This window comes from Xenopus laevis, chromosome 6L, assembly GCF_017654675.1.
Source record: "Xenopus laevis strain J_2021 chromosome 6L, Xenopus_laevis_v10.1, whole genome shotgun sequence".
Lineage (NCBI taxonomy): Eukaryota > Metazoa > Chordata > Amphibia > Anura > Pipidae > Xenopus > Xenopus laevis.
Window position 1 is genome coordinate 130,148,264 of NC_054381.1, and position 25,784 is coordinate 130,174,047.

At 37.7% G+C, this 25,784-nt stretch overlaps 1 protein-coding gene across 8 annotated transcripts in view; it reads right to left on the minus strand.

Annotated features, from left to right (window-relative positions):
- The window catches only part of stau2.L (staufen double-stranded RNA binding protein 2 L homeolog), a 144,383-nt gene that overhangs the window by 91,431 nt on the left and 27,168 nt on the right, over positions 1–25,784 (minus strand). For all 8 annotated transcript variants that reach the window (XM_041565484.1, XM_041565488.1, XM_041565487.1 and 5 more), the window contains 1 exon segment: positions 1,849–2,008. In XM_041565484.1, the coding sequence (XP_041421418.1) occupies positions 1,849–2,008 (160 nt within the window).

Below are 25,784 nucleotides of genomic sequence, written 5' to 3' on the forward strand. Positions count from 1 at the left end.
TGGAAGCAAACCAGTTTATTTGATTTTCAAGTGGATTTAAGGTATGAAGATCCCAATTACGGAAAGATCAGTTAACCAGAAAACCCGATGCGGTCCTGAGCATTCTGGATAACAGCTCCTATACCTGTACTCATATTCTATTTAACCGGTCGATTAGAAAACTTATGGGTGAAATTGCACCAGTAGAGTCTCCTATAGTAACCAATCAGATATTTGCTTTAATTTCTTAGCTAACACAAATTGGTTGCCTGACTAATATTGAGCCAAAGCCTTAACTCATAAAGCCGAGGCCTAAAACTTTTCAGGTGGCCTATAATGCTTAGTGGCACCTGAAATGATTTTGAAGTTTGACCCAGTACAGTGAAACTACCCTTACAGCCTACGAGCTAAAGTTGACATTACACTGCAGCAAAATAGCCACTAAGTGACAATATTCTTAAAATGGGATTATCCTATTGATATACCATATCAACATTGTTATCAAAAACAAGACCAACCACCTTTGAAGAAGGATCACAACCTCAGCTTTTTATGCATTTCACATCCAAAACATTTTTACAAGGATACATTGTACAGGATGAGGAAGAAGAACAGCACAAAGAAACACAATGGTCTAATAAGGCCTAGTAGAAGTACTTTTACATCTGCATATACCACTTTACTACACTGAGGGGCAGATTTATTAAGGTTCGAATGGTAAATTCGAATTTGGATTTTCGAGTTGAATTTTTGGTCAAAACACTCAAATTTGAGTCCGGAAAAATCCAAACTCGAATTCAAGATTTATCACACCTTGACCCTGGGAACAACGAGTTTTGATAGCATGCCAGCTAAAACCTGCCGAGTTCATGTAGAAGTCAATGGCAGAGGTCCACTGACCCATTTGAAGATGTTAATAGACTTCCTGGCATTCAAGGTTTTTTTTGGAGGAAAATCTCGATTCGAGTTCCGTTCGAACTTGATTCGAGTTTTCTTGCAAGAACCTGAGCCTTGAAGGTTCATAAATCTGCTTAGTGTCAACAATGAATTTGGAACAAGACACACCGGCACAGCATAGGTGAGTTCAAGCATGCTTGAGAAAGGGGTCACGCCCCGAAACGTTGCATCCGCAATAAACGAGCAAGGTTTAACCTGCTGAACTCACCCATGCTGTGCCGGTGTGTCTTGTTCCTACGTTGTTTCTGAGGTTGCCCATTCCCTCTAGCATCGAGCACCTGGGAGTCGCTGAAGTCTGGACGGCCAGGGTGTGCGAGTGTAAGTCTTTCTTTTTAACAATGAATTTGGAGACACAACATATTTGGAGAGTCAGAGCTTAATTGTGTTGCCTGGCTTATCACGGAGCTCTTGGTAAACATACTACCAGTGATGGGCGAATCTGTCTCGTTTCGTCAAAAAATTGCAAAACGGAAAAAAAGTCGCCAAACACATTGAAGTCAATAGGTGTCAAATCGCGTTACATTTTTTTTTAAACTATCCATTATATTGGTATTTTTTTCTCTGTGAAATATTCCGCACATCCCTAAATACTACTACGCATATATATCCAAAGACTAACTATAGATCCTATAACTAAAATGCACCTAAGGAGTAGCTAAATAGCACATTAGAAGTACTAGCTTGTCTTTTTTCTCTGTAGTACCCGCTGTTCACATCTTCACAGGCATAGGAGGGAGACTTTTTTTTCATTCCATAAACAAAATTCACCGAACAAATACATACATCAATAACATATTATAACATATTTTAGTATAAGGGATGCAGCCCACTGGAACTGCCAAAACAAAATTTTTACAAATAATGCCATATATTGCCGGACATTTCCTGATTTAACAGGCTGATGTGACGTACCAAAGATGATCGCTCGGGGATAGGTTCATTCCTCAGCGCATGTAGGGCTTTTAATGCTGCACTGTGTCTTGCTGCCTGGCGGGTTTTCCCTTCTCCATAGAACTCATTGTTACCCACTGTCAGCTGGACATAGAACGTTTTAAGCATTGGGCACAGGTATCTGTCGGAGAAAGACAGTTTTAGTTATATGTGTATTGAGAGCAGTATCTATTATCTCTTTAGAGAGCAGTATCTCTAAATACTTTAAAGAGTAAGTCAAATTATAAGAGTAACACGGTAACAATTAGAGGAACAGCAACATCAAAAAATTAGAGTGTTTAAAGCAATAAAAATATTATGTACTGTTGCCCAGCACTGGTAAAACTGATGTAATTGCTTCAGTTTAGTTTGGGAACCCCTCTCAGCCTGCATAATAATTTACTCCACTTTCAACAAAAAAGATAACAGTGGTATGTCTTTCATTTCCCAGGAACATCTTAGTACTGGGGTGTTTTCTGGGGTGTTTTCTGAGTAAAGATTTTTAGTGAAGTAGTATTTAGTTGTATGAAATTAAATCAAATGTGAAAAACTGGCTGTGCAAAAATGTGGGTACCCTTGTAATTTTGCTAATTTGAATGCATGTAACTGCTCAGTACTGATTACACCAAGTGGTTGGATTCGCTTGTTAAGCCTTGAACTTCATAGACAGGTGTGTGCAGTCACGAGAAAAGGTATTTAAGGTGGTCAATTGCAAGTTTTGCTTCTGTTTGACTCTCCTCTGAAGAGTGACATGGGATCCTTAAAGCAACTCTCAAAAGATCTGAAAACAAAGATTGTTCAGTTTCATGGTTTAGGGGAAGGCTACAAAAAGCTATCTCAGAGGTTTAAACGGTCAGTTTCAACTGTAAGGAATGTAATCAGGAAATGGAAGGCCACAGGCACAGTTGCTGTAAAACCCAGGTCTGGCAGGCCAAGAAAGTTATTCGGTCATATGCTTAATTTAGGAGCCACACTGCCCTGAGACTGAATTAAACGTGCATGCTAATCATCACAATCTGGTAAATTTATTTGTGAAGTCTGCGTGTCTTCTTTTTAAAAGATATGCTGTCCAGTAAGGTGCCAGAAAGTGCTTCTTCCATCCTCATGATGTACATTGTAGATGATACGGCTATTACTTCCAAAGCTATACAATGTACAGGTACATTATCCAGAATGCTCGGGACCTGGGTTTTTCCAGATAAGAGATCTTTCTGTAATTTGGATCTCCATAACTTAAGTTTACTAAAACATCAATTAAACATTAAACCCAGTAGGATTATTGTGCATCCGATAAGGATTAATTATATTTTAGCTGGGAAGAAGTACAAGATACTGTTTCATTAGTACAAGGAAAAAGGAAATACTTTTTAAAAATCTGTATTATGTAATCATAATGGAGTCTACTTCCGTAATTCTGAGCTTTCTGGAAAACGGGTTTCCGGATAATGGATCCTATACCTGTACCAGTTTTAGCAGGGAACAGTAAAAACAACCAAGCAAAGCATTTAACATTGTTAGGAAAAGTGATGACAAGTGATTTTCCTATCTTAAAATGTAGTTAAATTAATATATCAATCCATCAAATGAGTGCACAATTAAAAAATGCCTACTGCACTTCTAGCAAACCCCTGCAATATTTCCATGTTTCATATGTTGTGACTTGATTTTAACGGCCTTGTCAGTAAAAATTATGGTTGATCCCAATGTTATTAATAGGGAAAAAAGATAAATCTATAGGAAACCTATAGGCAACCCTACCTGCAACCCTGGCTACTGTAGCTCATTGACTGGTCACCGAGCATACTGTGCCTGAGTGACTCCTTTATTACTTGAGTCCCACGGGAGAAAAGGCCTCAATATATATTGTATTATAAACTCTATATTTTCCTGCCATTTTGGCTGTCAATACACTGATTATAAGATAGCTGTTGCAGTCTGTCACACAACACTCAAAATCCAAAAACAGAGAGCAGTGTTTTGATATCCAGAACAGTGATGCATTTAGACCAGTGTAGTCTGGCAGCAAAGTAGATGTACATGTTACAAGTGCATTATCTGCAAGGACTTTGCATGTTCTCCCAGTGTCTGTATGGGTTTCTTCCATATATCCGTTTCCTCATAGGCTCCTGTGGGGTTAGGAATTATTGTGAATAATGAACAATTATATGTTATAGCGTACTGATTCTGAGAACTTGTTGGTGCTATATAAAGTATAATACAGGTATGGAAGCCGTTACCCAGAATGCTCTGGACCTGGGGTTTTCTGGATAATGGATTTTTCCGTAATTAGTTTTCATACCTTAAATACCGAGATACGTTAACGGGACCTAGTGGTAATGAATGCAGTAGCAAAAATAGTTAAAAAGTTAAAAATTGTTTATTAGGACATAGTCTAACGCGTTTCGTGCCAAGTGGCCACTTACTCATGGGTAAGTAAGTGCCCACCTGGTACATCCTAATAAGCAATTTTAACTTTATAATTATTTTTGCTACTGCATTCATTACCACTAGGTTTCGTACAAGCATCTGGGCATTTGAATTCACAGCAACCCTTGGACTGGGGCTTTAATGTGTTAAGACCACAGTGTAAAAAAATTTTTTTTTGTGATTATACATGCATTTTTGTCTTTCAGGAGTAGACATACATACATGCTACCATTTAAAAATCTTCATATCTTAAGTTTTCTAGAAAATCATGTAAACATTAAATAAACCCAATAGGCTGGTTTTGCTTCCAATAAGGATTAATTATATCTTAGTTTGGAACAAGCACAAGGTACAGTATTATTATTACAGAGTAAATGTAAATAATTGTTTTAAAAATGTGTATTTATTTGATTATAATTAGGGATGCACCGAATCCACTACTTTGGATTCGGTCGAACCCCCGAATCCTTCATGAAAGATCTGGCCGAATATTGAACTGAATCCTAATTTGCATGTGTAAATTAGGGATGGGAAGGGGAAACATTTTTTACTTCCCTGTTTTGTGACAAAAAGTCACCCAATGACTGCCGGCCAGAAGGATTCAGCCGAATCCGAAGTAGAGGAAAATAAAAAAATGAAGTCATTCATTAAAAAGTATTTGAGTTATTTATTGCTGGCAACCCCCAAATTAAACCGTTTGTGTCTCTCTTAACCTTCAAAAGAAAATGTAGAGCCATCTATCTGTGCTTGCTTTAGATAAGTCTATGAAAAAAAAAAAAAACGAGTCAGTGAATAAGTGGTACATTCCACAAGTGGTTCTGAGTGATGGCTCTATCAGGCTTATCATGTAAACAGTTTTCACACCAGCATTTGATATCTTGGTGCTTATTTATCTTTGCAGATGTAAAAGACATGTTCAGGAAGAAAAGGGGCCCCTGAGGCTTCCACGATGTGCAATTAATATGCTTGGCCATAAAGCAACAGATTGTTTCAGTGTGCTCTGTGCCTATGACATCATGTTCCAGTAAAAAAATAATGAACAACAATTCTCCCTGTCACTATGGCAAAGCCAGATTAGTTCCGCAACCAGCTTTAGTGATTTATCTTAAATGTGTGCAAGAATTTCTGGCTCAGGATCCCAACAAGCTTTGTACTTTTTTTATCTACATTTACTTTGCTTAGGATATTTAAAAACCCTCTGTGTATTGAAGCTTGTAGTTTACTACCCCACCCCCAGAAGAAAAGAAAAAAAAGCTTATTGCTTACTTTCTGCCAACTTCAAAACCGCACATAGTCATAAAAGCTGCTTTCAATTGTGCATTCAAATTCCTTAATCCACAACACAGGTTTCGATAAAGTGCCGTTTAGATGTGGTCCATTTAATTTCCTTAAAGATACAATCCTGACTGAACAGAGATTTGAGCTCACGTTAACAAGGGCCATCGTGGGTTCCTCTTAATAACATGGAGACAAAAACAGTGTGGAGGAACCTGCTAAATCCCCAAACTAATGGAACAGATTCATTGCCTCCATCTTAGAAGCACCACTCTCATATTATACTGCATATGATTAACAGCCAGACCTGTTTACCTTCAATCAAGGGCTCTTCATAAATCTGGCCATACACAAGCAGATTTAAAGCGATGGTGAACTTTTATAATGGCCAATTCTAAGCAACTTTTCTATTGGTTTTCATAGTTGAACAACCTCCTTAAAGGAACAAGTAGGTCTCTATAAATAGATATTGCATAAAACAGCTCATATGTAAAACCCTGCTTCATGTAAATAAACCATTTTCATAATAATATACTTTTGTAGTAGTATGTGCCATTGTGATCCTAAAAAGAAAATTGCCATTTTAAAAAATAAGGGATGCCCCATGGGATCGTAGGATTCACGGTGCACACAAACACACCAAACAAACTATTCATGTTAGGTCACATGAGCCAATTAATAGACAGAGTTCTGTCTTTTGCTTCCACACTTCTTCCACAGCCAGAGCTGCAGTATTTCTGGTCAGGTGATCTCTGAGGCAGCACACAGACCATCACAAAATGGTGGGCAGATGCAATAGATGTAAAAGGGCAATATTTACTTAAATACAGTAGATACTCCAGTTTAGTAAGATTCTTTAATCTGCCACAAACTATCTGTTGCTTAAGTATTCATTTTGGGGGTTTAGTTTTCCTTTAAGCTGACAATTTGGCCCTTTTTAGTTTGTCTGCATGTTTAGGGGTTCTCCCTGTCTGATATCTGACAGGTTTGAAAATGTCATCAGACAAGGACCCCATTGGCACCTTGCTGTGGTCTTTACCCACTGGAACAGCATAGCCCCCAATATATGATCAGATCATTGACCAATTATATCAATAAAAAGCTCAAATCAACCTGATCTGGCCCTGCAAGTGGGTGGCCAAATGAGTGAATCTGTCCAGCTTAAAGCATTGTAATGTTTAATCACTTCTGTTGTAAAACGTGCATGTTCCTAAGTCCCAGTTACTCAAAGATATTTTCATAAGGGGAAATCATGTTGTTCTCCTAGATTATAGTTGCCAACTGCTCCTAATTGCTTGGGACACTGCCCAGTTTGGACCCTGAAAAGAGCTGTTTAATCAGTAAGACCAGAAATAAGTTTTCAGTCCCTGGTCTTCATTTATAAACCTTTTTTTTTTTTTTTTTTTACACAAAGAATTTATTTTTATATCCAAGCAAGATTGTTTAAATTATTTGTCATATACCAAAGCTTGGGACTGTGCTTTGTAACAACACAGCTGCCTATTCTGTTATACTTTTATAATTTGTTTTCAGGTTTTAAAAGGAATTATTACGGAACATTCAAACCGCAGAAATTTGAACCACCCAACTTCAAAGGCACTGCAGGCTTTGCCAGAATAAACTCCAGGAAAAAAAAAAAAACTAGCCAGGAAGGGTGGGAATCCGCAAGTTTTTGCCAAATAACGGGGCCGGTTAAACGGCTGGCTGGTGCATGCATAGAGTTTCTTCCATACTATTCTTCGTTGTCGTTTTTTTAGGGATAAAGTTTAAAGCTTTACTGTTTTAAGGGCTTTTCACTAATAAAACCTGCTTTTAATTGTCAATTGACCGGACATAAATTGCGAATGGAAAAGATACACACAAGGAAAAAAATGCATCTGAAAGAGCATTCAGCAGCCATGCCTGTTGCTTTCCATTAACTTCAATGGGAACTGCACAACTGATGTGATTCTGAACCTAAAAAATTTGAATTTTGTATTACATTACATAAGGGAGATGAACTGCTATACCTGCTAATTGCTCTATTCAACATACATTATGGTAGCCATCTCATCCCTTTAAAAGGAAGCTAAACCCCTACATAAAGCTGCACTCTCTAATTCTCTAAATTAATGAGCAAAAGCTTAATTACAGATGGTAGAGAATACACCAATTAGAATGCTGCTTATAAACATTATGTGAGTCATCTTGCTCTTATCTTACATATGAGAAATATTGTGTAATTTTTGGCTTTGCAATGTTACAGTTATTCAGAATGATCGGAACCTGGAGTTTTCCTGTAAACAGATCTTTCTGTTATATGGATCCAGGGCCAGATTTACATTGCGGGAGCCCCTAGGCTCACTGCCGTTCGTCGCCCCTGTCCCCTCCCCTTTTGCATGCAAATTTTCCATCATTGGGACCAGAGCATTGGGTAATGGCACACAGGAAATTTTAAAAAAATGATTGTATTTCCTGCGTATCCCCAGAGTTTTTTAACCAATGTGGGTGTGGTTGGGCAGAATGCTGCCCCCTAAAATCCTGCCACCTAGGCCAGGGCCTTTCCACAAATCTGGGCCTGTCTGGATCTTCATATCTTAAGTCTACTGCAAAATCATGTAAACATTTAATAAACCCAATAGGCTGGTTTTGCTTCCAATATGCATTAATTATTTCTTAGTTGGGATCAAGTACAAGATACTGCTTCAATATTGAAGCAATATTGAAGAAATTAAATCGTTTTTTTAATATGTGGATTATTTGGATAAAATTTAGTCTGTGGGAGATGGTCGTTCTGTAATTCAGAGCTTTCTGGAGAACGGGTTTCTGGATATTAGACCCCATACCTGTACTGTTATTGTACCCCAATGGCCTTGACTTGCAAGTTTGGTGACTGTTGGAAATAATCACTGCTGTGTTAGTGAGCTACAATCGACTGACCCAGAAGTGCACCTGTCTTTACAGATTATTGCCTTACCTTGGAGAGAAGTTCAGAAGGTTTTATTGCTTTCCTGCAATGCCATTAACTGCCTGGTGACAAAGCACCCTTATTTGTTTGCCAATGCACTAATCTTTATATTGCAGGGCTAATTACTAATCAGTCTATCTCAGGAATACACATACCTTACTAATGCAAGGTCTATTTTCTACTTTTTTTTTATTTTTTTTTTTTACATGATTTCCCATTATGATCTACATCCATAAAAGCATTGTTAGCAAACAACTATTTCTTATGTAACCTTAACTTAAATATCTGAATGAAAAGCATGAAATAGGAGCGTGATTTAGACAAACTGATTGTTGACAGTGTCTTGAGCTCTACTGATCACCAGCTAAAGATCTACTGGTAGATCCCGATCTACCTTTTGGACACCCCTGGTCTAGGTCTTGCCATTTAGCACTGTCTGCACCAACTATCTATGGTGAAATCTGATACAGTACCAAAAATGCATAAATTAAAGGCTACAAACAACTTTGAAAAGTAATATGTTGGCAACATACACAATGATAATGATAAACATTCTTACTTAAAGCCACTCCAACAGCAATTTTTGGCCGTGATCTAGATTCACCCTCCTTTTCTAGAAATCTTTTTCTTCTCCAAAACCATAACACACATAGCCCATGGGCCATGTGAAATACAAACCCCATGCTGCCCAAAAAAGGGTGGGCAAGTGTGAGATGTGGGTGGGATTTGAGCAGATCATGAGCAGGGTTGGAGATGAAGATGGCTGGGTCTGAGTGGGGACATGGCCAGGTATACAATTTAGTTTCAGGGTTTTTATATTTTTTATTATTGCCTTATTCTACTTAGCCGTTAGGACCTGGGGGGGGGGGGGCTACACAGCAATGAGTTACTAACCTGAACTCCCTTATGTGGAGGGCAATATGAACAATAAAATATGGGTCTCCAAAATTCTATTTCTAATCTAATTCTAGGCAGCACCAATGTTCAGAAACACAATTGTGAAGTAAATAAATTTGTGTAGACTAAACAGATTAGGGGCACTTCTGGGTCTGCCGCCACTTTACATCAAGCACTTAAACAGGGATGTAGGGGGGGGGACAGGATCAGAAGTATAGAGAATGCAACTGTCCTTTCTATACTAGAACGCTCAAAATTCAGGTGTAAAAAAACAGAAAGGTGGCTCTTAGGGCAGAGACACACGATCAGATTCGGAGAGATTAGTCGCCCAGCGTCAAATCTCCTCTTCTTCGGGGCGACTAATCTCCCCGAACTGCCTCTCGCTGGCTAGACTGTAAATCGCCGGCGGGATGGCAATCGGTGTGCTTCGAGGTTGCGTCACGAGGAAACTTCGGGCGACTTCGGAAAATGAATCTCTCCGAGTGCCATCCCGCCAGCGATTTAGATTCTAGCCAGCGGGAGGCAGTTCAGTTCGGGGAGTTTAGTCGTCCAAAAGAAGAGGCGATTTATCGCCGGGGCGACAATCCCCCCAAATCTGAGCGTGCGTCTCTGCCCTTAAAGTTTCAGTGGTGGCTTTTTGCTACCTGAGGATAAGTTCTCACCATGCCGCACAGCACAAATGGCACAGTGAATTAAATATACATGGAAGTGGTGAAAGGGTTAAAGGAGACCCCATAATGCACTGCATTAGAATTCAGTCTTAAGAGGCTGAAAAACCTTATGGCAGAAACAGAATGGTCATTACATTGTTTGCATAGTTTTGATAGATTGCTTAAAATTAACTTACAAATATAACTCTTTTTAAATCAAATCTATTAAAATCGACATTTACAAGTGTATGTTACTTAAGCCTGACATTGCATAGCTGTAGGAGAAAAGAATATGGATAAGTGACATGAATCATCATGATTTACGGGCTTAGTCATACTAAATGTATAAGACAAGCACTAGCCACTATTTGCAGTAAGATTATTTTTATCCACGCCTGTTAAAATTAAATGCATGGCGTAAATAATAATTTAGTACACTCACAGCAAGTACAATGGCTTAGTCCACCGCTTCTGTAACAGTGGATTACTCGGTTAAAAAGTTTATTGTGATAGAAAGCTGCAATAATTGTGTAAGTCTTAAACAAGGACCAATTGTTAGGGTTCAGCTAAAAGTTCAGGCACCCACAAAATACCAGCATCACATTAAGTGACTGACAGTTTTTCATGAATACTTGTGGACAGACCAATGAAAGGACTGGTTCAACTTTTGGAAAGTTATAGTATGTCGTATTCCTAGCAATTTAGTTGGTTTTCATTATTTATAGTTTTTTTAAGGATTTGTCTTCCTCTTCTGCCTCTTTCCAGGTTTTAAATGAGAGTCAATAACATCAGCAGCCAAAAAACTATTTCTCTGTGAGGCTACAGTTTCTATTGCTCATTTGTATTACTTAGCTTCCCATTTAGGCCCTCTTGTATTCATATTCCAGTCTGTCCTTCAAACCACTGACTAGTTGCTAGGGTAAATAAGACCACAGCAACCAGATGCTGAAATACCAAATGTGAGAGCTGCTGATCAAAAAAAAAGACTGAAAAACCACAAAAAAAATTAAGAATTGCAATTTGTCTCAAGACATAATAATAAACAATATTTGTTAAAAGGGTTGTTCACCTTTGAGTTAACTTTTACTATGATGTAGAGAGTGATATTCTGAGACAATCTGCAGTTGGTTTTCATTTTTTACTATTTGTGTTTTTTTAGTGAGTTATTTAGCTTTTTATTAAGAAATTCTCTAGTTTGCAATTTCAGCAATCTGGTTGCTAGGGTCCAAATTAATCCAGCAACCATGCGCTGATTTCAATAAGAGACAGGAATATGAATAGGAGAGGGCCTGGATATAAACATGAGTAATAAAAAGTAGCAATAACAATACATTTGTAGCCTTACAGATCATTTGTTTTTTTAGATGAGATTAGTGACCCCCGTTTGAAAGATGGAAAGAGTCAGAAGAATAAAGCAAATCATGCAATAACTATAATGAAGAAAAAATTAAGACCAAATGAAAGGTTGCTTAGAATTAGCCAACCTATCACATACTAAAAGTTAACTCAAATATGAGCCACCCCTTTAAGGATAGTAATAACACTGAAACATAAAACATATATAGCAAGTATATATGCTTAGGAAACATTAACAAGGGCAAGATACTGCCTTATTATTAAAAACAGTCAAAATTAATTTGTTTAAAGAGTATACTATGGGAAATTCAATGATGTATTTCAGAGCTTTGGGGATTATAGAGCCTATGGGGCAAATTTACTTTAAAATTTACTTAGCTCTGAAGTTGCGCCAGCTTCGCTCACTTCGCCAGGCGTAGATTCGCCAGGGCAGCGCAAATTCACTAAAATCTGAAGTTGTGTCCAGGGAGCCAAAAGATAGCAAAGTTAATTCGTCAAGAAAAGCGAAGTTACGCTAGCGATGCCTAATTTGCATACGGCGGGAAGTTAAAGTAAAATTGACGTATATGCTGCAGCAAATACATTACACTACACAAGCCCAGGAAACCTTAATAAAATAAAATAGAGTTGTTATAATGCCCTACACGTGTCCAGTGTATAGTTTCGGTGCCATACTTCAGATGTATGGCGGAGGGAGGGTACCCCAAAAAAAAAATTATGATCTTTTTCAGCCTATCACCCTGAAAAAAGTAAAAGACGCCAGTGTTTTTTGGGACTATTTTTAGAGAAACTCCTGGTCTGAGCTGGCGAAGTAAAGTCTGGCGCAAGTACGTTCAGTAAAATCCATAACTTAGTGAATTAGTGTAGTTACGTCCCTTCGCAAGAGCGCAACTTCGTCTGGCGTAAGGGTGCAAAGCACCACTAGAGTCTGTCAACGTCGCTAGCGAATTTACATCAGGGACCGTTAGTAAATTTGCCCCTATATTTGAGACAACAGAAAACCACATGGCACTTTACGAACAGATATTACATTGTGTAAACATGTTGACATAGTTTGACTCCTTAGTACAAGATTTTAAAATGTAAAATACAATGAATTTTACAAATAGAGTGTTACATTGTTAATTATCTTAAGCTGGCCATTGACACAAAGATCTGATCGTACGAATCGAGGATTCGGATGATTTTCGGATGGTGTGTGGAGAGTCCCCTCATTTTTCGTCCGGCGGAGATCGGTCGTTTGGTCAATCGGACAGGTTAAAAGATTTCTGTCGGCTGTGGGTAATATCTCTGCGTGTATTGCCGATCATACGATTTTCAGAGGGAGACTGTCACTAGCTTTGTCGGACATAACTTTCGTACGATTGCTGTCACAGGGGCAGAACATCGGCTGATCTGTTCTTTTGTACTTTATTTGATCGGAATGGTAAGTGGCAGGTCGGGAGATGGGAAAGTCCGATCGTTCGATGATTTGTACGATCGGATCTTTGCGTCTATGGCCAGCTTTAGTGTAAGTGAAGTTACCACTTCATTATGCAAAGGACAATAAGCTGTCTGGTAGATAGTGTTGTCTCAGGAACTGCTACAGTTCACTAAAGATGTTTTCAGACAAGAACATCAGCGGGATGTATCTAGAAAATCAAAGCACAGTAACAAGTAATTTTTCTGCCATTATCAGCACAGGACCAGCAGCTGCTATTCCCATCCACTTAATACTCCCCCGTTACACCAATCTAAAAACACAAAAAAACAAGGAAAACATTTTCTGACAATGTCAAATGGCACAGACTACACAGGGGGCACAAAAGGCTGCTTGTTAGGATGTATACATACTCTCTGGGGGACGGTACCCCATGTGGTGTTCAGAACACTGGTAATCAAGAAGAAAATTCCTGAGTTTGTGACAAATGTACGTTTTAAAGCAATGGATTCAAAGACGGTGTCCTTTGTGGCCATTGGGCTCCACCAAGAGGACAGTAAGGTTTCAAAAAAAAAATAAAAGACCATGGTGAACTGGCCAAGAAAATCATTGCCTTTAGCTCTAGTAGATATACAGGTATGGGATCAGTTATCTGGAAACCAATTATCCAGAAAGCTCCAAATTACAGGTTGATCATCTCCCATAGACTACATTGTATAATTAAAATTTTTAAAAAATGATTTCATTTTGCTCTGAAATAATAAAACAGTACCTTGAATTTCATCCCAGGTCAGATATAAATTATATAAATGTGTCCTTATTGGAGGCAAAGCAATCCTATGGTGTTTAATTAATGTTTAAGTGATTATTTTTTATCTGGAAAATGCGGTACGGTAACGGAAAAACTATTCGCAATGCGAAAAGTTATGCCTTAACGCGAACAAATTTTGCTTTGCGCGAATTTATTATAGTTTTTGTGAACCCGGAAACTGTTTAGCGACCACTTCCGACAGGGGAAGACCATTTGCGAATTTTAAAGTTTGTGCAGTCAATGTAATAAAACTTCTTACTGAAAAAGTCGTTATGTTTGCTCCAAAAGATGACACCTTCAAGCACTTCTGAAGAGTGCAAAATTCGCCATTATTTACGTTCCCCCATAAGAGTCTGGAGTTAAGTACAAAAAATACTGATGTGAGATGAACTTCTACCATTCTTTTAGAAAAAGGCTGGTGTCAGCTGGGAAAATGAGGCAACTCCAATTGCATGAAAATATCAGGGGCAATTCTATCAATTGTCTTTCATCTGACAGCATCCATTACTATTTAACCTAAATAAAACACATTCTTAATACATAAAAACATCATACTGAATAATAGCTATACATATACAATAAAATGTATTTAATGTATTTGTGTATATTTTGATTTCACTACTTCACAGCTTGTATGATACAATAAACTTCCAGGAACAGAAATCAGTATCAAAAGTTGATCAATCAATCAATTAGTTGACTGCATAAAAATGCACTATATAATACATAGATACATATACAGTAGATAGATGCAGAGAGAGTTATAGAAAATAGAGAGAGATAGAAGATAAACATATACATAGATACAGAGAGAGAGATATAATAGATAGACAGATAGATATATAGATAGATACAGATATATATACACAAGATAGATAGAGAGATATATACAAGATAGATACAGAGATAGATGCAGAGATATATAGAAGATAGATACAGAGATAGATACAAGATAGATACAGTGATATATGCAAGATAGATACAGAGATATATAGACACAGAGATAGATAGATAGATAGATAGATAGATAGATAGATAGAAACAGAGAGAGAGAGATATAAATAAGATATAGATACAGAGAGAGATATAGAAGATAGATAAGAGAGAGATAGAAGATAAATATATAGATAGATACAGAGAGAAATAGAATATAGATACAGAGAGAGATATACAAGAATATAGATATATAAATAGAAACATACAGTGAGAGATATATAGAAGATAGATAGATAAGATAGACTGAAGGGGATTAAACGAGTTAAGGAGAACAAGTAAGATTTCTTAGAAACACAATTGATTTCCCAGATGTTTTCCTTTATACTCTGAGCTTTTTCTACTTCTGTCTGGATTCATTAAGCACTGAGTCCTCACAATGTGAAAACACAAATCTACATTTTACTCTGATCTCAGACCCTCCGCTGGTTTTTTGATCATTCCACTGTCATTTCCTTTCTGTCCATTCTCATTTTATCAATGTTGATCCCTTCATTAACTTGGCAAGCAGATTTATCTTTAATACTATTCTCATGTTCCATGTCACCCCACCCCCAATATTCCCCTCTGTACGTCAAATAAAACACACATAGGAACTAAAAAACACTCTTCTAGACAATAGGCGCTAGTGCAAAGGCTATCGGCACATCTGTAGATCTGCACTGATTGGGTAGCACCCTGCTTTGGGTAGCCCCCCATGTAAAGCCTGCACTGGGTGTATTCCCAGGTTAAGGCTTTGCAATTTAATTTATGCTTATCACAGAAACGTCAAGGAAATAAAAAAAAAAAAAAATTAACAGAGAGACTCAAACATCAAAACAACGTCTTCAAAGGGCAAGTGAATTCAAAAATTATAATTTGCCTAATAAAAGAAAACATAATTCTAAAAAAACTTTCCATTATAAATTTATTAAAAATAAAAATAAAGTTATTGTTAAAACAATTGCTATTGAAAGCAGCATTTGCTTAGCTCCTGGTTGTTACTTTTTCAAAATGTTGCAAAAGTCTTAGTTCCCCAGCAAAGACAGGTCTGTTAATCAACTGCCTTGTATTACATTGTATCAATAGCCTGAGCCATCAGGGCAGATAGGGTTTTTCCCGACCCGCACCCGACCCTAACCTAGTCCCGCGACGCCCCACCGATGACAACACGAAAGGGGCGGGACGAGCAGGCGATTGGCTATAAAGCCGGAAGTCGGCAGTTGAACGTGGCAGCAGGGAGAGCAGGAGGAAGAGCTTGACCCGCACCCTCACAGGTGTGAGGTCGGCCCGAACTGCAGGTAAAACCACGGGTCCCACGGGTATCGGGCCAGCCCGCGCATTACCAAAAGGGACAGACAAACTGCTTTCAATAGCAACACATATACAAATAACAATTCTGTAAAGACTTAAAGGAACAGTAACACCAAAAAAATTTAAGTGTTTTAAAGTATTGAAAATATCATGTGCTGTTGCCCTGCACTGGTAAAACTGATGTGTTTGCTTCAGAAACACTACTACAGTTCATATAAACAAGCTGCTGTGTAGCAATGGTGGAAACTGAGAAACATCTATATGGAACTTGTTAACACCATTATGTTCTACAGAGCTTATCTGCTATGTAACCGGAGTCTTTTCTCCTTTGAATTGCTACACAGCAGCTTATTTATATAAACAATAGTAGTGTTTCTGAAGCAAACACAGCAGTTTTACCATTGCAGGGCAACACTGCATTACATTTTTATTACTTTAAAACACTTTCTTTTTTGATGTTACTGTTCATTTAAGGTGGTCATACATGTATCAATATCCTTCGAGACCAATTAATCAGCTTTTCGCCCGGTGTATGGTGCCACCCAATGGGTCTGTCCGACCGATATTAGGCCAAAAATTTGGCAGATTTTGTTAGGGCAGGTCCGATTTTTGCGTTGGATCGAGGACTGAATCTATGTATTGATGCAGGCCTAGTCAGAGAGACTCAAACATCAAAACAAATTCTTTAAAGGGCAAGTGAATCCCAAAATAAAAATTTGACTAATAATCTAGGGACAAACTATCCGTTTGATACTGACTTTGACATGTATGGCCAGTTTAAGTCTAAAATAAAAACCATGCCTAGGAACATAAAAAATAAAATATCGTAATGGCAGAAGCCTATAAATTATTACCATGAAACTCACCCATCTAAGGTTTTGAATATCAGAAAAGATTTATCCTGCACTGCAGCCCACTTTAGACTTTCTCGGGTCTAATCTCCCAGGAGCTGATGTCTGGTTAAAGTTATTTGGCTAAACTCCACTATTTTGAGTAATTATGCCTCCAGCACACTTCCCCTGATACAGTATTTTTATAAAACGGAGACTGTAATAAATTGATTTAAAAAAAAAAAAAACACAAAACAAAATGTAACTTAAAAATGTAGTTAGAAAATGGCGATTAACAGTACATGCCTTTATTGACCTAATTGTTTCACTCCTATGCAAAGTTCCTTGTGTTATAAAACATGTTTTTTTTCTTAGTCATTTAAAAAAAAAAAAGCTTAAAAAAAGTTATTCCTTGACATCAGAATGCATTAGCTGGATGCATTCTTATCTGGAGTCTTAGGGGGTCATTTGGGGGAAGTGCTCTTATTTGTACTGTGTATCTAAATACAAGTAACTTGAGAGCAGACCATTCACAAATTTATAATAAAGGTATGCCTTTGAAGCCAGGTTATTGAAGCACTGTTTTATTAGACAATATACACCTGTTTCCAAGATGAGCCTCATAAACCACCATTTTGCTGGAAATACATTTTTTTATTAAAAAAACTAAAATAAAAGATTCTAAGAAAAAGAAGCATATAAAATATCCTTTATCCTGACTCTGAACTCCACTCATGTATTTAGCTGAAATTTCAATTTTTCAGTACCTGACGGTCTTGAAAGTTAGGGCCGCCAGTTCCCAAACAACAAATCCTAATCTAAAACTGAGTAATATTTTTTTTCAAAGGCTAGAAAGCACAACTCCCTTAGATGCAAATTTGTAAAGTATCAAAAATACCTGGAAATGTATGAAAAAGTGGCTATTGCTTGTGTTTAATGCTCAGAATTAGGGGAGCATCGAATCCACTTTTGTCAGAATTGGCAAATCCTAAACCGAATCCTATTTTGCATATGCAAATGTGAATTATACAGGGGAGGTGAACATGATCTGAGTTTATAATCTCAATAATAATAAATATATAAATAATTATATAATAATGCTAAAACCTCGAATTGCTCAAATCAAATCATAAATCAATGGAACAGTAGATTACCTTACAATGCCATTAAAAGACACAAATCTCCATTCCATTATCTCTGATAATTTTCTGTACCCCTAAATTTCACAATTAAGGGGGTTATTTATCAAAGGTCGAATGTTAAGAGTATTTTTTATACCTCAAATGTACTCGCAAATGGTATCTTATTTAAGAAAAAACTGAAATGGAAAAAAAAAGTTTGAGTTGCAAAACCCTGAAAACGCGAATTGATCAAGTTTTCCACGAGAAAAAACTAGAATTGCTCAAATTATTAGAGTTTTTAGGCAAAATCCTCTGAAATCCTCTTCATCAAAGGTCGAATTTTCATGACCTCGAATGAACTCACAACTCGAATTTCTAATTTAAGAAAAAACATGAATGTAAAAGACTTGAATCCGTGTAGTCAGGGTAAAAAACAGAAATACTCAAACTGATTTCAGTGAAAAAATATTCAAATTCAAGTTTTTTTAAAAAAAAAAAAAAGATTTTAACCGGAAAATTTGAGTTTTGACTGAAAAACAATTTTGACACGATTTAACTATTGCAAAACTCTACAGCCCTCAGAAAAGGAAATCACATTGCAACATATTCCTGGAATTTTTAATTAATTTATTTAAATTCATTTTATTAGGTAAAATATCTCAGATCAGAGTTTTTCTTGTAAAAGTCACTACCAGGGAGAGTGTAGTAGCATTTTCAGCTGAATGGCCCTCTAAAAATTGGGGGACAATGTTAAAAATCATCAAGGGAGAGTTTGTCAAGGTTCTCGTTCATCCAGGTCATGGTATATCTATAGCGGGGTCCCCAACCTTTTTCACCTATGAGCAACATTCTGATGTAAAAAGAGTTGGGGAGCAAGCATGAAAAATGTTCCTGGTTGGTGTAAAATAAGTGCTGTGATTGGCTATTGGTAGACCCTATGTGGACTGGCAGCCTACAGTAGACTCTGTTTGGCAGTACATCTGGTTTTTATGCAACCAAAACTTTCCTCCAAGCCTGAAATTCAAAAATAAGCAGCTGCTTTGAGGCCACTGAGAGCAACATCCAAGTGGTTGGAGAGCAATATGTTGCTCAAGAGTTATTGGTTGGGGATCACTGATCTATAGTAATAAGTAAAATCAACTGTATTTTTCTTTTTCCTTGAAGAAGTTTCCGTAGTCATCCAGCTTTGTCAATTCAAAATGCCCTGTACAAAAATGTTTCTGGTTATTTACCCTGGAATCTTACTCCAATTAGCATAATCTGTTTAGCAAGGGAGAGCTTCTAAAAAAGGATTGGTGGAAACTGTATATAGTACAGGCCTAGGACCTGTTATCCAGAATGCTCTGGACCTGAGGTTTTCCGGGATAAGGGGCCTTTCCATAATTTGGATCTCCACACGTTAAGTCTATTAAAAAATCATTTAAACATTAAATAAAACCAATAGGAGATTGTTTTGCTTCCAATAAGGATTAATTATATCTTAGTTGGTATTAAGTACAAATTACTGTTTTATTTGTACAGAGAAAAAGGAAATTATTTTTTAAAAATGTGGATTATTTGGATAAAACTGAGTCTATGGAAGATGGATTTTCTGTAATTCGGAGCTTTCTAAATAATCCCATGCCTGCACAATCTTATTTTTCTTCTACTGGTGAAGGATACTGATCACAATCCTACTTTTCAGGCAAAATGTTGTCCATAAAGGCAAAGCATCTTTATGAAAACCAACTGCGGAATTTAGTGGCACAGATTCTGCAGAACCCAACCACAGACGATCATTTCAAACCATCGTCGTGACAAATAAGAACTGAAGCATAATAACCAAACCACAAATGAAAGATCTTAGTATCAACCAGATCAACCAAATGTTCAAAATACAGAGAACTGATCTGTGGGAACACTGTGTATAAGCAATCAGAACACCCCTATGTTCTGGACACCCACATACATCAGCAAAGGTCATCGGAGGCAGGTTATTTTCCCATTATGCAAGCACAAGAGCAAACATCTAATGACCAACAGATGTTTAGGTTTAAGGCATGTATACAGTTAAGTCTATTTTTTTTTGTATCATAAATCAAGGGTGATCGCAATGAGCCATGGTAAAATATTGCTGTAATAACAGGGCATCGCCATGAAAGAAAAATGCATTGACGACTGATGTCCACACATGAAGTCAAGTTAAAAGGAAAGGACGAGCATGTATCATTTTACCAATGCGCCTTATCCTTAAAAACATAAAAAAGTTGGGCTTCAATGAAATCTGTTTAAAGGAGAACTAAAGCTTAACTAAAGAAGTTGGGCTTCTGTACCAGCCCAAGGCAACCACAGCCATTTAGGAGTAAGGATCTGTGTCTCCAAAGATGCCCCAGTAGCTCCCCATCTTCTTTTCTGCACATGCTCTGTGCTGCTGTCACTTACTGAGCTTAGGGACCCACTCACAATATTCAGTACACATGCGGGCAGATTTATTAAAGGGCTAAGTGGCTAACGCTAGTGACTTTTTGCCAGAAATCACATCTGCAGGGACATTGCCAATTCACTAACAGGCGCAAATGAGAAATCGCTAGCGAAAGAGACCGTCGCTAGCATTTGCACTATATTGCCAGGTGACTTTTCACTCAGGCGAATGGTCGTTATTCCGCAAATTCACTAAAGTTTGGATTTTACTGAACTTTACCTTTCAACAGAGTTGACTTTGCCACCTCAGACCAGATGAAGTGCTAAAATGAAGCTAGATTTTCTTTAATCTTATGTCACTTACATTATATCCTGTCTGCCGAAAATGCATTAAAGTTGAAAAAAAGCTGGCGACTTTTCCTTTTTTTAAGCGGGATTGCCAGCGGGGAAGTCCCCCTAACATTTTTCTCCAGACATTTGAGGGCCATGGAACATTCATTTTACAGTGGGCTCATGTCTACTGGACGTTCCTTGGACATTCGTAATAAAAAGTGGCAACTCCAAGCATTTGCACCAACATCTCTAATAAAGACGTCCACACAACTTTAAAGGGATCCTGTCATCGGAAAACATGTTTTTTTTCAAAACGCATCAGTTAATAGTGCTACTCCAGCAGAATTCTGCACTGAAATCAATTTCTCAAAAGAGCAAATAGATTTTTTTATATTCAGTTTTTAAATCTGACATGGGGCTAGACATTTTTTCAATTTCCCAGCTGCCCCATGTCATGTGACTTGTGCCTACACTTTAGGACAGAAATTCTTTCTGGCAGGCTGCTGTTTTTCCTTCTTAATGTAACTGAATGTGTGTCAGTGAGACATGGGTTTTTACTATTGAGTGTTGTTCTTAGATCTACCAGACAGCTGTTATCTTGTGTTAGGGAGCTGTTATCTGGTTACCTTCCCATTGTTCTTTTGTTTGGCTGCTGGGGGGGGAAAGGGAGGGGGTGATATCACTCCAATTTGCAGTACAGCAGTAAAGAGTGATTGAAGTTTATCAGCGCACAAGTCACATGACTTGGGGCAGCTGGGAAATTCACAATATGTCTAGCCCCATGTCAGATTTCAAAATTGAACATAAAAAAATCTGTTTGCTCTTTTGAGAAATGGATTTCAGTGCAGAATTCTGCTGGAGCAGCACTATTAACTGATTCATTTTGGAAAAAAATTTTTTCCCCATGACAGTATCCCTTTAATGTACCCACCCTATTCAAAGTGACCTTAGCGTAAGATCACTAGCAACTTTTCGTTAGGCATAAACGAACGCTAGTGAATCTTCGCAATGAAATGCTCGCACTGAAAAAGTATCGCTAGCGTTTGGAGTCCAGGACGCAACGTTGTATTTTAGTGAATTAGCGTAATGGTAACGAATTTGCACCTGGCGAAGTGGTCGCTGGCGACAATATGCGCCATAGAACTGAAATGTCACAATATAAGGCTGATTAGTAATTAATACAGATAATTACTACATGGCAGCAAAGAAACCAGCAAGGAATGTGAAGAAGAAGCAGGGCCGACCGGCACTCAAACGGATTCACAAGACCAGAGAGAATAAGTTAAAAAATATTTTTATTTATACAAAGTTAAAAAAAAAGTATATCTGCATCTCCATCCGCCCATCTGATCTCCATCAGCATAGAAACAAGCACAATTAGCATCAGAATGTTATAATCAGCCTTGTAGCATCAGTTTATATTACAGACAAATCTCATTTTCTGCTTGATAATTAATGACGACCCCTAAGCTTAGTTTCTCAACAGCTGCTCAGAGGCCACTGAGCATGTGAGTGTCACAGACACTTTCCAGGATGGTGACCCCCTGTGACAAGTTTGAAGTCCTGGATCATTGCTGCTATTGACAAGCTGAAACTTTAGGCTGGTGCAATAAGTTCACTATATGAAATATAGCATTTTTAGCAATTCATTTTTAGGGTTTAGTTCTCCTTTAAAGAAATGTATTCAACAAGAGGACTCCTAAATCCAGTACCCTGGGAAGACTGTTAGAGATGTATATATTTTATCTGGTATGGGCAATTACATTCTGAAAATCCCTTGGAAAGTTTGCAACATCAGCTTTGCAAAGCTCTCGCTCCCAAGTGACTGCAAAGGAGATTGTTGTGCTGGTTTTATAAAGCACCAATATAATCCGGAATTCTGCAGAATAAAAAGGAAGGCATTTCATAATAGACTTATGGATTTGTTTATGTGCTGGAACATGGCAATGCAATAGAGCCATGGGGGAATACAGTTAGCACCATAAAACTGCAGAAATATTTCTTATTTTCTCAAGGGACAGAGAGAAAATTGCTTGGGCGGCCAGACCTCTAACTCACTAAACATGGAGCCTGTGGCAATAAAGAACAATAAAACAGAAATGGTAAAATCAATGAAGTTAAGTACCCGTCATCCAAGTCATATTTTTTCATATATAGCAATGTACATTGTATAGGATTCTTTGGTAACTTTATTAGGGAATATTTTAACCCTTTAGAATGAGAGGGTTTCACAGAATGTGGCTCATTTATCAGACAGTACTGAGCAGCAGCCAATTCCTATTCTTCAGCAATAACACATTTAAGAGCAAATTTAGGCATGCTTTACCAAGTGTACTTTTGCCTAAGGGTTCAATATATGTACAGGTATGGGACCTGTTATCCAGAATTCTCAGGACCTGGAGTTTTCTGGATAATGGATCTTTCCGTAATTTGCATCTTCATGCCTTAATTCTACTAGAAAATCATGTAAACATTAAAGGAGAACCAAACCTTGCCAATAAAAACACCTACCCTACATAGACCCCCCTCCCCCTAGCCTAGGTAGTAACTTTGGTAAATTCCCCTAACTCTTTACTTACCCCTCGGTGCAGACTCAGGGCTTCGAGGTTCACAGGCGCCATCTTCTTCTCTTCGATAATCTTCGGGAATAGATCGGCGTAACAACGCATGCGCAGTTGGAGCAACCTTTTGTTTCGCAACAACTGTTCATGTGGGAAAGTCGCGAAAATTGCTGAAGCACCGGACGAAGACCCGAAGATTATCGAAAAGAATAAAATGGCGCCCATGAACTCTGATGCCCTGAATCTGCACCGAGGGGCAAGTAAAGAGTTAGGGGCATTTACCAAAGGTACCACCTAGGCTGGGGGGGAGCAGGGAGGGGGGTCTATGTAGGGTAGGGGTTTGTATTAGCAAGGGTTTGTTCTCCTTTAAATAAGCCCAATAGGCTGGTTTTGCTTCCATTACGGATCATTTACAAGGTACTGTTTTATTATTAAAATCTTTAAAAAAAATTATAGTTTTTAAAAATCTGCATTATTTGGATTAATTCAGAGCTTTCTGGATAACGGATCCCATACCTGTACCCTTAAACCACTGGAAAAAACTAAGGAGTGCCCAAAACCTACTTTATTTATGAAAATTGTGTCTATACAAATGCAGAAGATATCTGCAATTCATTTTTTGGGTACTTCGAAACTCAAATTTTTTGAGATTTATTATACCTCAACCCTGGAAATAGCTTGATTCCGAAAATACACCATCTAAAACCTGTCGAGGTTATGTAGGAGTCAATGGCAGAGGTCCCTTGAATCACTTGAAGATGTGATGATCGAGTATTTTTCAGTGGGTTTCGCTCGAAAACTCGCTCAAGTTTTTTTCCAGCAGGAAACTCGATTCATTCGAGTTTTTGGGTTTATTAACCCTGACTTCACTGATTCGAGTTTTTTGCATTCAAGTTTTTTCTTAAATTAGAAACCATTCGAGTTGTGAGTTCATCGGAGGTCTAAAAAAGCTAATATAGCACTAAAATTCAACCTTTGATAAATAACCTCAAATATGAAAATACTCTACTGTATTAATATATATGTATCAGAAAAAAAGGAAGACACAAGGGTCTCATTAAAAAAAGCAAAAATACCAATTTATTAGGCCAACATTTTGTTCCTCTCCAAGACCAGCTTGTTGGTCTTGAGAAAAGTTGCAGGGTAGACCCACTGACCTCATAAATTAGTATTTTTGCTTATTTCATTAAGACCCGTGAGTTCTCCTTTTCTTCTAATGTGTCAACATTTACTCATGGTAAAATTGGTGCATGAGCAGTTGAGAGGTTTACTCAGACTGACAATGTAACCCACATCTTTCATTCACAGTAACATCTCAATTTGCCTGGCAACAGTATGTGGGAATGAAAATCTTAAGATTTTTTTAGGCACAATTTTAGGGATGCACCAAACCCAGGATTCTGACAAATTCCAGAAATTTTAGCAGAATCCGTATTCAGCTAAATCCTGTGCTGAGCCGAACTAAATATGAAACCTTCGTTAAAGTCGTGTAACTTTAAAGGACATGTAAACCCCCCCACACACACAAAAATGTAATCAGTGAACAGCCTCTTGAAATCTTTAAATATCTGCAATTCCAGGTTAATATAGTAAGGCTGCAGCATCCCCTTAATGACATACGATTCCTTCTCCTCTCACTCATCACCCTCATTCAGGAATTTACTTTGGCTGTTGGCTACTGAGCATGCTCTGTTCTTCTTAGTCCAGATTTTTCTTCTTAGTCCAGAATGTGAATGACACATTCAATGCATACCGGCTAGATTGTGACTATTAAACACCCTCCTTAGCACTAAATATATGCCTTATATATACCTTACCACTTATAGAAGGTTGAACATCAGGGCCAGATGTAATTTTTTTCAACCCTTACTCCACAAAAAAAGGCCACAAAAAATGTTTAATAAAAAACCAATACACATAAATGCAGTAGTTGCTTCCAGTCCTGAATAAATAGATCAGTGGCTGCGTAGCCCAAAGACAATAGCCAAACTGTACAAATGATCAATGGATTTTTCAGGGTTCTGGTCACTGTGTTTGGCTGAAGAATTGACAGAACATGCGTTGATATGAGTTTTCTGGCCAAATCAACATTTATTTGACCCTTGAATCATTTTTATTTGGTAGACTGATGGCTTTGAGTTAATTTTATAAACATTTACAGCAGGGGCAGCTTTCAAAGCTACAGATGCTGTATGTTTAACCATACATTTTGGTTAGACCACTAGTTTGTATGACAACTGAGGCAACTTTCATTCACAAGTATGTGTTTAAATTGACTTCAGGATGCTTAATAAATCTGGAACTCTGGATACATCTGTATATGGAAAGCAGCTTTTTTGTACTGTTCTGACCAAAACTCAGTGCCTGTGTGCCTAATTCTTTTGTTTCCCATTGAAGAAAAGGAGAGATGGAAAACACTGCATTTACTTTTCTGCTACGTCAAGGTTGCAGCCTGACATGAAGACGACTACGGAAAACAAGAGAGAATAAGTTCCTCTGTATACAAAAAGCTAAGTCACTATTTAGGCGAGCCAACCACAATTCAAGCTACGAAAATACTTAATACATTTTTGTTAGAATTTATTATTTATATAGCACAGACAC